The 12,544-nt window shown below is 40.9% G+C and overlaps 1 protein-coding gene across 3 annotated transcripts in view; it reads left to right on the top strand.

Moving 5' to 3' along the window:
- The window catches only part of Ralgapa2 (Ral GTPase activating protein catalytic alpha subunit 2), a 285,753-nt gene that overhangs the window by 180,398 nt on the left and 92,811 nt on the right, over positions 1 to 12,544 (top strand). For all 3 annotated transcript variants that reach the window (XM_031372139.1, XM_031372140.1, XM_031372141.1), the window contains 6 exons: positions 1,190 to 1,300; positions 2,603 to 2,671; positions 3,105 to 3,242; positions 4,314 to 4,497; positions 7,972 to 8,740; positions 10,247 to 10,318. In XM_031372139.1, the coding sequence (XP_031227999.1) occupies positions 1,190 to 1,300; positions 2,603 to 2,671; positions 3,105 to 3,242; positions 4,314 to 4,497; positions 7,972 to 8,740; positions 10,247 to 10,318 (1,343 nt within the window). The remainder of the gene's footprint in view (positions 1 to 1,189; positions 1,301 to 2,602; positions 2,672 to 3,104; positions 3,243 to 4,313; positions 4,498 to 7,971; positions 8,741 to 10,246; positions 10,319 to 12,544) is intronic.

Raw genomic sequence — 12,544 nt, 5'->3', positions numbered from 1 at the left:
TGAGACAGCAGCCATGAGGTAGAGAGAGATCTAACAGGGAATGTCATGAGCTTTTGAAACCTCACATGCCTTCTCCAACAAGGCCACATCTACTTCTTCTCAAACAGTTCCAACAACTGGTGATCAAGTATTTACAGATATAATCTTATGGATGCCATTCTCAAACTACCACATTCCATTCCACTCCCTAGCCCCCATAGGCTGTGGCCATATCATAACGCAAACTGCATTCAGTTCAACTTCAAAACTCCCTATAATCTTTCACACTCAATACAGTTTAGAAGTCCAAAGTTCAAATTCTCTTCTAAGACTCAAGGAAATCTCTTAACCTTAACCCCTTGTAAGTTATAAAAGCAAATGTAATACTGCCAACAGACAACTACATAGAATATACATTTGCTATTTCAAAAGGGAAAAATCAGGGCATAGTGAGGAAATAATGGGACACCGAAACCCAACAGGAAAAACTGCAAATCCTTTATCTCTGTGTGTGATGTCAAAGATCTTAGATAGCTCTGGAAGCAATTTTACTGACTGAAGCATCTATTAGCCTGTGAGGGCCATTCTCTTTTAAGCCACCACCGGCTGCTTTAGGAAACACACTCAGGGTCATTGCACATGCCCTAGTCCCTGGGTTATATCCTTAAAGTCTGGCTTTACACAGTTCTTAGTATGTGACATGTATGTCATTTTATTTCCTCAGGTAGGAAGTCATTTGATTAATCCCTGTTTTTCTGTTTGTGAAGTGAAGATAGCATCTTCTTTCCAGAACAGTCAATGACAGTTTATCAATGATATATATTTGTTATATTTGTTGAGCGAGTTATATTTGTGTAGAAGGTTCAGCACACAAAGGACACTCAGGCATATACTCTTAATTTCCTCAATTTGTCAATAGTGTGATTTATATGAGATGGATACAGAATTTGAAATTTGGGCTTTCATTTCTAGGCAAACATTGACCACCTTTTTCTATGAAACATTAAAATAATGCTAGTGAGTTCAAACAGGTAACACAATGGAATGGAATGGTCATGTTCAAACGATGTTAATTGGACATAGTTTTCTTCAGTTGCATTTGAGATATGTATACAGGGTTTCAAGAACAATTTGTCGGCTCTGTTCTTCTTCCAGAATATACACCTGCTGAGCTGCTCTGTTAACTTGGGGGTTTGGGTTTCTTTTGTAGTTTCCTAACAAGATCGTGGCTCAGGTAGCCTGTGATGTTCTTCAGTTGTTGGTTTCCTACTGGGAAAAGCTTCAGATGTTTGAAACTGCTCTACCGAGAAAAATGGCAGAAGTAAGTCGTTTATCTATACTGCTAAAGCATCTGCATTTCCTTCTTACTAATGTATTTGATATCTAATTAACTGTAGATCCCCGAGTAATTGTTAGAGAAGCAACTATTAAACTGCCATGTGAGCCCCATTTTCAGGCTGTGTTGGCTGGCTCCTCTCCGCTTCAATTCTAGGCACTGTGTGAAGAAGCCTGCAGTGTTCCAGCCAGAGGCTGGTACTCTGGGAGTTTGAAAGGCAGACACAACCACAACAAAGAGACCTTTTGTAGGTTGGGCTTTATTCATTGAGAGTAATTTGGATGGTGCCAACAAGGAGTGGGCAGCTGGTTTAATGCCTTCCTTGCAGGGTGGGGGCCTGGCTGTTGTGTAAAGCAGGAGTTGTTCCCAGACTAAGCCCTGGGCCACACTTGCTGCTGTGGCATGGTTACTTGGCAGTAATGAGATCAGTGCAGTATTAACTTCTGAGGGGTGGTGGCCAGGAGAGGGGGCAGGAAGAACAGGAAGTACCATCTCTACCAGAGCTTCTTAAGTCAGCTCCAGCCAAGGGGACTTTGCTCAGAGCCGAGTAGGGACTGACTCACCAATCGACCTGTGAGCCAGTACACCTGGGCCTGGCTGTTTTCATAAGCACTTCTGTAGGCAAGCCCTATTCTTTGCCCATCCCTTGGAGACTCTGAGGAAATGTGATTTATCCCCGTGAAGGATTGCAGGGAGAGAGAAGAAGTGGTGTAGATTCAGTCCTTCCTACCCCTAGACACACTTCATTGGTTGGCTTCACTTTGTTCTCTCTGAATCACATCAAGAGTCACAAGTGGTTTTTGACCTGGAGTGATCTGGAGTGAAATAGATCTTTTACTCTGCTGCAGAGTGTAAAGTTAGTTTAGCGTCACCCTGTGATTATTCATACAGGACACCTGTGAGGATGAAGCTCTGTGCTGATTGATAAGATGGCAAATAAGAACCTTTTCATAATCATTTTTAAAACTATTTTATTTCACTAGAAATGTGACACTAATAATTTCACTAGGAACTATGTGACTATAGAGAGAACTATCCTTGCCTTGATGTCTCAGTCTCCCATTAAAGAAGACCATTACATGGTCATAATTTTCAAATCTCATACAACTGGCCTCAATGTTTAATCTAGTGAGTAGGCATGAAGCTGTGTTAAGTTGCAAGGCCATCTAGGGATTCTTAACATATGGCTTCCAAACTATAGCTATGTAAATTATAGAAAAAATAACTATAATAACTACATATGAAAACTATAATAAATTGCTTGACTAGGTTTTATCTTTTATGCAGATCCTTGTGGCCACAATTTCGTTCCTTTTACCAAGTGCAGAGTACTCTTCAGTGGAAACAGATAAAAAGGTAAGTGACAGGGTTAGGTAGTTTTCCCCACAGTTATTTTGAAGTATAAGACAGAATGGGAATGCCTATTACTAATGATGGTATCATTTATAACATCCTTATTTATTGGCTTTAACATTCTTTCCTGCTGGGCAAGAGTGGTTTATGCCTTTAATCCCAGCACCTGAGACACAGAGGCAGGTGGATTTCTGAGTTCAAGGCCAGCCTGGTCTACAGAGTGAGTTCCAGGACAGCCAGGCTACGAAAAGAAACTCTGTCTCGGAAAAAAAAAAAAAAAAATTCTTTCCTATGGAAACCTTTTTTGCTTACTAATTTACCCTGTACTTGTGTGTCCATTAAATACTGAGTATACACAGGGACAATTCTGTTTATTTTCACATACAGTGGGTCCTGAAGGCCATAATGTAAGTTCTGGATACATTTCTTCTTCTAGTTTATTGTGTCCTTGCTCCTTTGTCTCTTGGACTGGTGCATGGCACTGCCGGTGAGCGCCCTCCTCCACCCTGTATCCACAGCAGTCCTTGAGGAGCTGCACCCATCCCGGGCTCCCTTGCTGGATTATATCTACAGGGTGAGTCTCCTCTAAGCCTTGGGCACAGACTGTAGACCTACAGGTTAAAATTCCAAAATGTTATACATTTCCTACATTTATGTATTTGTGCCTTCTGAAAATGACCTGTGGAAAGTTATGCATTTGGAAATAAATGAATAATTAATGTGTAAGCAGAACAGATACAGTTGTAGAGAATCAATGGTTACCAAGAAGAAGATGCATACACTCCACATGGCTGTCACATTTAGACCACTGCCACTCGACCAGAATGCCCCCAATCTTCATGACAAGTGAGCTGTCTACTTCGTTTCTAAGTGGACTGTTTATATTATAGCCTCCCATAATATAGGGTCTGTAGCATGAGCTTCCAAAGATCTGTTTATCAGATTATGAAAAAACCCATAGTGCTTCTAGTAATCTCTTTGCCTTAAATACACCTCAAGAGCAGGTGCGGTGCTCTTGTAATCCCAGTGCTTGGGAACGTGGGGGCAAAAGGATTGCCTCAAGTTGAAGGCAGCCTAGGCTATATATAATGAAACCCAGAACCAAAGCAAAAGTAAAAGAACACAAAGGAAAAAAAAAATCCTTAGGATATGAGTTAAGAAGTCTCACTTTGTAAAAAGGAAGAGACGTTAAAATTTGCATTCAATTTTCTTGTATTTAATTATACTTTCAAAGTTCTATTAAATTATTCCTTATAATTCATAGGCTCATGTGTTATACTGATTTAAACACAGGTTGTGGTCATCCTGCCCTCCATCATCAGGGCTTTCCCACATCTTTCCTTTTGTCTCCTGGGTTGGCTCCTTCCAAACCTTGCTGCCTTTGGAGGATGAAAGCCTCAGGTGTGTGCAGTCACACAAGAACAGAAGCAGGCACCTTTTCACTTGTGTTTTCATTTGCCCTGAGAATATAGGTATTATTACTGACTTGCTAGTAGCTAAAAGATACTAAGAATGAAAAGAAGCCCATATTTGGACATGTTCCTAGGAAGGAGCCCTCTCTTCCAAGCACCATGGGAGCTGGACAGTTTGTCAGAGCTCAGGAAATGCTGGCCTACAGAGTGCCATGCCTGTCTGTCCTCCTCAGGTTCTGCACTGCTGTGTCTGTGGCTCAAGCACATACACACAGCAAAGTCACTATACTCTGACCTTGGCTGACCTGTCATCCACGGATTATGACCCCTTCCTACCTCTGGCAAACGTGAGGAACTCCGAGCCAGTCCAGTACCATGCATCAGCAGACCTGGGAAACCTGCTGACTGTGGAAGAGGGTAAGTATGACTACAGATATACAATTTCATGTGCAGGAAAAGGTAAGATTGTAGTCTTGTCCGTGCTTGGGTTTGTTTTGAATCCATTATTGAACTACCAGTTTATAGGCTCTCTGATAGCACCACACTGCCTTCCTTGTTTCTTCCTTTTATTTTTTTCCTGTTATTTTTCCTCCTCTCTTTTTTCCCATCTTAAATTATATACATGGTTTGTATTACTGAAAACCTGTTTGTTTCATACCCATGAAATGCACCAAAAGGCTTGTTTTCTGTCCCCAAGCAGCTTTCCAGCTTGTGGGGGAAAATAGGACATTGCTGGGCTGGTAGCATCTTCAGGACTTCCCATAGGAAAGAACTTAAAGTGGGCTCAGCAGGGTGGGCAGGTTTGAAGGGGCTCATATCCAGGCAAGGAGCCCCTCATGCAGAAAGTTGATAACAACCCAACCCTGAGACAATCCTTTTGTGGAGAGGAAAGAGACTTAGCAGGCTGTGATCAGGTGAGAGTGCCAGATGTACAGTGAGCCCCAAAATAGGTTCACCCCTATTTTAATGACTTACTTATTAGGCCCTTACCTGTTCCTGACATAATTACTACTTTTAAATAAAGTTACGAGCAAGATACACAGTCAAGCCATCTGTGATCACATGTGTTCAGATTGCTCATTGTCAATAACTAACTACTTAAAACAGAAGGAAGGGGAGGAGCCTCAGGAGAGGAGAGGCAAAGGCTAGCCAGACATTATAGCTTTGTATTTCCTTTAGCAATCTAGAGAGAAGAAGGTACTTGGAATGTTTTCTTGTTTACTAGTTTGTGAAACCCTCAGCTAGTTTTGTCATTGGTAGAATGTAGATCATCTCTGGTTCCCAGGGAATGCATGGGATGCTGACTTCACTGAAATGTGCAGGAGGAGGTCAGTGTTTCAGTACCAGGCCCATTTGGGATTGTATTAGAAGTGTCTTCATGGCTTGGTTTACAGTGTGATTCATTGGGCTCCAGGTCATTTTACCATTGTAGAATTCAAACATTCACAAAACACAAACCAAAAGCACAACCTCTGTAAGCAAAAGTAGAGGGGAGTTACTTTTCCCATTGGATATTTTCTGCCGTGGCCGTTTTTTTGTTAGTTTTGTGCCCACCCTGCTGTCATGACGACAGTGTGTTTCCCATACTGAACTGTGGGTTTCTAGATAGTAACATTTCTCAGCTGGAGCATTAGCTTTCTTAGATGTATAGAAATCTTACATACTCCTCTTATGTTGTGGGGAAAGTTTAAATTTAGAATAGATGGAACTGACCTCTTGTTTTGCCGCGGACCGGTTCGTTGCGGGGACCCCAATTTCCACGGGATGAGAATTCTGGTCAAGTGGGCACTAAGTCGGCGGATGACAAACAGACTCGAGACACAAGGGTGTGTGAATCTGAATGTATTTGTGTAAGGTGAGAATCAAGCTTAAATACCATACAGCAAACAGGGCAGATGTCAAGAGTCACGTAGGCAGGTAGGGGTTACAGCAGGGGACGCAAGACTGAAGTCACGTAAGCAAGTGACCCCCACATCAAGGTCAGCAGGGTCTGGTAGCTAGGTGTGAAGCAGGAGGAAGAGGAGTGGAGCCCTCCCTGTTGAGGTATTTTGATATTCCTAGGCTAATTCTCTGGTTCTGCTGGAGGCAATGACCAGGAGATTTCAATCTAGCATTTCCTGCTAATTCTCTGGTTCTAGCCCGGGGCAGGCAGTGGGGAGTTCCGACCTGACCTAACACTTCTAGCTAATGTCCTTGAGTGGAAGCCCTTCGATTATTCTCTAGTAAGTAAGACAATAAACTATCTATTGCCCTAAGGAATGTACTCGACCTATATTGCTAGCTCTGGGAAGGCAGTATCCTAGAGAGAGATTACACGTTATGGGAAGCTAGGTGATAAACCGGGATAGGTTAGAAACATTGTGTCAGCCAGGAGACAATGCCCAATCTTAACTATTTACGAATCATTTCTTGGGGTACCTTTATGCCTAATTATGAGGCCGTGTTGACGTTTGGAAAGACTAATTTGGAACACGTCTGAGTTAGGGGATACCAGCGACTAGTCTGAAATCCAGGAGGCACAGAACCCCTTTTGGGATCTTATTGCCTCTTATCCTTTATCAGGATTTTATCCCCAATATTTTGGATGTGACTGGAGTAGACAAGTGTGCGTAACATTGTTTCTTTAAAAATGACAGGAACCTTTTTGTGTGACATTTCATTTTCCATTTTTGGATATAGATTTCATATACATTAGAAAAATGATAAGAAATCTGAGAAAATTCAAGATGATCTTGTTCTCCTCACTTATTACTCAGAATTTCCCAAGTATCAGAGATTTTTTTCTTTCTAGGATTTTTATACACATAAAACAACATAAGCAAGCCAGTTTAATAATGTCTAAAACTAGAAGTATTTAGTAAGAAGTCATATATTTACAGTGATTTATGTGCTAATTGATATTTGATTTTTTACAGTGTGAGTTTAAAAGCTATTACTTCCTAAAGCTCTAAGATCAAATTATAAACCTTAATTTAAATATGTAGTCCTTTTTCCATAAAAATCTTAAAATTTCATTTTCACTTGTTATTAAATTGACTTTTATAAATTTTGCCAATTAAAGTTCCCTCAACTACTTTAAGCCAGAAGTACTATTTAAATTTCTAGTTATAATTTTAATGTATCTGCCTGTCCACTTTACCTCATTTTACCAAGCCCTGGGACTCATTCTGTTGTCAAAGTCTTTGTATACATTTAAGCTAAAATTTTATAAATCAGTTGCTCTTGATTACTAAATCATGAAATATAAATTCAGTTAAGTTCTTCTAAGTGCCTCCATGGTTTATTGATATGATGAATTTTCTTAAATATTTTTAGTGTTCTAATGACAAAACATAAACTGTCACAATGATTATTAAATATATTGTTTCCAACTTTTAAAATAGCACCAAGGTTTATTGATATCCTTATCAGGTTTACCTGCAACCAACAGAATAGGATCCCTGGCCCACTTTCTGATCTCATCTAGGTTTTTTACTCTTATCTGAGCCCCTGAACTTTTATCTGTCTAACCTGGAAATGCTTCTCTTTGGCTTATTCTTATGTCTATAGACTTTTTCAAGTCCCTTTCAGAGTGACTTTAGCAGGTTCTTTAATCTGTTTCAACTATGTTTTTATATTCAAATAGAATTAGGGTCAAAAAGAAAAAAGATAATAAAAATCAATCTCACAGTTAAAAACATTTAGCTGGGTGTGATGGCACACACCTTTAATCCTAGCAGAGGCAGAGGCAGAGACTGGTGGATCTCTATGCATTCTAGGCCAACCAGTGCTACATAGTGACACCTTGTCACACAAAACAAAACAAAAATAACAATCAAATTTTCAAACTAATGATGGAAATTTCATGGTGCCCCTCATTATCTCCTCATGGTTTCTTCCTGCTATTCACAGAGAAGAAGAGAAGAAGTGTGGAATTGATCCCCCTCACTGCACGAATGGTCATGGCCCACCTAGTGAACCACCTAGGCCACTATCCACTGAGTGGGGGCCCTGCCGTGCTGCACAGCCTGGTCAGTGAGAACCACGACAATGCCCACGTGGAAGGGACTGAGCTGTCCTCAGAGGTGTTCAGGAGCCCAAACCTGCAGCTCTTCGTATTTAATGATAGCACCCTCATCTCCTACCTTCAGACACCAGCAGAACCAGCTGGAGGGACTTCAGGGGCTTCCCTCTCGGATGTGAGAGTCATTGTGAGGGATATCTCAGGGAAGTACTCATGGGATGGCAAGGTTTTATATGGACCTCTGGAAGGCCGTTTGGCACCCAATGGAAGGAATCCCTCATTTCAGATTTCTGGCTGGCATCATCACACGTGTGGACCTCAGAAAGATTTGTTTCACAGTGAGGAGGGAGATGATGTACTTGACAAATTACTTGAAAACATTGGCCATACAAGCCCTGAATGCCTTTTACCATCACAATTAAATCTAAATGAGCCTTCCCCAACCCCACATGTAATGAACTGTGACCAAGAGAAGGAAATCATCGAGGTCATCCTGCGCCAGAGCACACAGGAAGATGAGTATGTGCAGAGGTGTAACTCAACTTCTGCAGTAAAGGTCACCAGCCAAGGGCAGCCCTCACCCGTGGAGCCCCGGGGACCCTTTTATTTCTGCAGGTTGCTACTTGATGACTTGGGAATGAATTCCTGGGACAGAAGGTAACCGAATTCTGAATGTTTTATCATTACTTTTATATGAGGATAATTCTTTTTTTATTATTATCAATTGAGGTTAAAGAATAAGTTTAGAAGTTTTTCTGGATTTCAGTACTTACAAGTTATTTTTTGGATTAAAGATAGAAATAAAACTAAATGTACAATGCTGGTACACAGCTTGAGTTCCAAACTCTCTCAGGGCTTGAAAGCGTATGAACCATGCTTTGTTCTTCTTGCCTCCCTGATCATACGATTTCTGTTTTAATACAAATTGCAGATGGACTGCAAAGGTAAGTAAACCACTCTGTAGCCATAGGATTGACGAGGAATGTGAACTTGATGCACCTCAGACAAAGGCACAGGAGGCCAAGAGCAGTTTTATCTAGTAGGTAGTGTGTGTATCGGAGGACACCTTAGAGAAGAGGGTGGGATTGACCTGGACTTGATAGTGGAGCTTTAAAGAGTGGTTGGGGAATATATTCACAGAGCTGGTATTGAAAACAGACACAAGCACTTGCACACAAGGGACATAATGGTTGACTAAAGAGCTTTCTGGTGTCACTAGATGCTAGGGGGATTATTATGTCTCTGTATTCTCAAGGAAAATTGGGCTCATTTTGAAAACTTCTGAATTACTTTCTTTTGCTATGAAAAAGGCAACTTATAGAAGATTGAGTTTATCTTAGACATATGGTTCCAGGCGCTTAGGGTCCATAATGGCAGGAACAGCAGGTGACAGAAATGGCAGCTGGACCACAGGTGAGAACTCGTATCTCCAACTGGTAACAAGAAGCAAAGAGAGAGTGCACTGAAGTGGCATGTGGCTTCTCAAACATCAAAGCTTGTCCCCAGTAACAAACATTCTCCAACCAGGCCACATTTCCTAAATTTACTCAAACAGGACTACCAAGTGGGGAACAAGTATTCAAATGCTCAAAAATATAGGAAGCATCTCATCCAAATTTCTACAAGATCTACACAGTTCTTCAGCAAAGGAGATTGTAGATGGATCAATGATGGCCATCTTAGTGTTACCATACTGTGACGAGAAGTCGCATGGAAGCCATGGAAACTCTTATAAAGGAAAGCATGTAATTGGGGCCTGCTTACAGGTTCAGAGGTTTAGTCTATTGTAATCATGGTGGGAAACATGGCAGCATACAGGCAGACATGAGGCTAGAGAGGTAGCTGAGAATTGTACATCTGGATTCTCAGGCAGCAAAAAGGAAGAGACGCTGGACCTGACATGAGCTTCAAACCCCCAAGTTTCCCCCCAGTGACATGCTTCATCCAACAAGGCCACACCTACCTCAGCAAGGCTCAAGGCCACACTTCCTCATAGTGCCAGTCCCCAATGTCCAAGCATCCAAATACATAAATAAGCCTATTAGGGATAGGGGTCATTCCTTTTCAAACTACCTCAGTGGCTATGCTTGGTATTGGATTAGAAAATAGCAAAGTTGGTCTGTGGTCACATGATTTCTTCTTGCATACTTTGTTTCTATTCAGGAAGAATTTTCATTTGTTGAAGAAAAATTCAAAATTATTGAGAGAGCTAAAGAATCTGGACTCGCGTCAGTGGTATGTGAACTATCTTTTCTTGTCTAACTTTGTGAGCACATGATATCAAATACACTTTCAGGAAAAAGGGTACCCACAGAGAAACCCAGAGTGGTTCTGTAGCCCAGAATCTGTTGACATTGACCTCTACCGAACCTTTAGTGTTTTGATTTGGTTTGGTTTGGTTTGGTTTTTTCCATTCTGTTTTGTTGAGACAGGGACTCTTTAAGTTGTCCAGGCTTCAACATACTCTGTAGCCCAGTAGGCCTCAAACATGTAATTCTCTGGCCTCAACCCCCAAGTAACTGGGGATCATATACTTTCCTTAATATAAAAGTTAAAACAAACAAAAAAATATATAAAAAATATATCTTGTTCTGTTTTAACTTCATGGCCTCTTTTTCAGTAATAACACACACATCACTGTGTATATACATAAAAAGATATTGTTATTAAGATCTCTTAAAGGTGTGTGTGTACATGTATGTATAAGCTTTTGAGTCTGTTTAATGTTGTTTATATGTCTGTATGTTGAGGGCTGTTGACTTGGGAGTGATTTCTACAGTGTTTGCACTGTAAACTCCCATCAGCTGAGTAAGGCACCCCAAACACCCACCTCCTAACCTGCATTTATTTGATGATAGCCACTCTGACTGAGATGAGATAAAATCTTAAGGCAAATTTAGTTGGCATTTCTGTGGTGGCTAAAGATATTGGGCACTTAAAATTATTTGTAGGCCACTTGTAGTTCTTTTTTTAAGAACTATTCTGAGCCGGGCAGTGGTGGCCCACACCTTTACTCCCAGCACTTGGGAGGCAGAGGCAGGTGGATTTCTGAGTTCGAGGTCAACCTGATCTACAGAGTGAATTCCAGGACACACAGAGAAACCCTGCATCTAGAAAGCAAAACAGAAAGAAAGAAAGAAAGAAAGAAAGAAAGAAAGAAAGGAAGGAAGGAAGGAAGGAAGGAAGGAAGGAAGGAAGGAAGGAAGGAAGGAAGGAAGAAAGAGAGACAGAGACAGAGACAGAAAAAAGAAAAGAAGGGAGAGAGAGAGAGAGAGAGACAGAGAGAGAGAGAGAGAGAGACAGAGAGAGAGAGAGAGAGGACGGACAGACTATTCTGTTCTGTACACTATTTGTTGTATTCAACTTTGCAGTTCTTTATGTGTCCTGCATATCAGACCCTGTCTGACATTAGTTGTCGAAGTTTTTTCATTTTTCTCGTTCTATAGTTGTCTCTTCAGGATGGTGATTGTCTCTCTTGCTTTTTAATTTAAGCAATACCATTTGCTAGTTCTTAGAGTTACTTCCTCTGCTCTTAGGAAATCCCTGTCTACTCTTTTGTCTAGAAATAGTTTCCCTGTTTTACTCTGGCAGCTTAGGCTAAAATATAGGTCTTTTTGTTTGTTTTTAGTTTGAGACAGGGTTTCCTTCTGGTCTTTAGCCCTGGCTATCCTGGAATTCAATCTTTAGACCAGGCTGGCCTCAAGCTCAGATATCCAACCTGCCTCTGCTCCTCCAAGTGCTGGGATTAAAGTTATGCGCCACCATGCCCAGCTTTAAAATGTAGGTCTTTAGTCTATTTTGAAATAAGATGAGAAATAGGGATCTCATTTCATTCTTTGTCGTTGTTTTTTGTTTGTTTGGTTTTGGTTTTTTCGAGACAGGGTTTCTCTGTGTAGCCCTGGCTGTCCTGGAACTCACTCTGTAGACCAGGCTGGCCTCGAACTCAGAAATCTACATGCCTCTGTCTCCCAAGTGCTGAGATTAAAGGCATGCGCCACCACCTCCCAGCTTTCATTTCATTCTTATACACATTAAACAGTCTGTTTTTCTCCCTTCTGTGTGTTCAGTATCACTGTTAAAAATCAGTGGTGGCAACTGAATGTGTTTATTTTGAGTTCTCATCCATTGGCCTGTTCGTTTGTGTCAGTGCCATGGTGGTTTTCTGAGCGAGTATTTTCACTATCATTTGTATTCAGGTGGCTTTCTTGTGGTTTTATGGTTTATTCTTAAGTAAATGCTTGGCTCAAGTCACTATTATTTGTATACCAGGTTTATAACTATGATATTTTGTTGATGGTTTTAATTCTTGAACCTATGTATGATGGCAACAACTAGTAAAATAGTGAACTCTACCTGAAATTAAAATAGCACACACACACACACACACACACACACACACACACACACACACACACACATTTAAGAGGACTTAGTAGAAATATCTTTTTGTCACAACACAAA

Source organism: Mastomys coucha, unplaced genomic scaffold (genome assembly GCF_008632895.1).
Source record: "Mastomys coucha isolate ucsf_1 unplaced genomic scaffold, UCSF_Mcou_1 pScaffold15, whole genome shotgun sequence".
Taxonomy (NCBI): Eukaryota; Metazoa; Chordata; class Mammalia; order Rodentia; family Muridae; genus Mastomys; species Mastomys coucha.
Note: the sequence above shows the minus strand (reverse complement) of the source record. Positions and strands in the feature narration are given on the sequence as shown.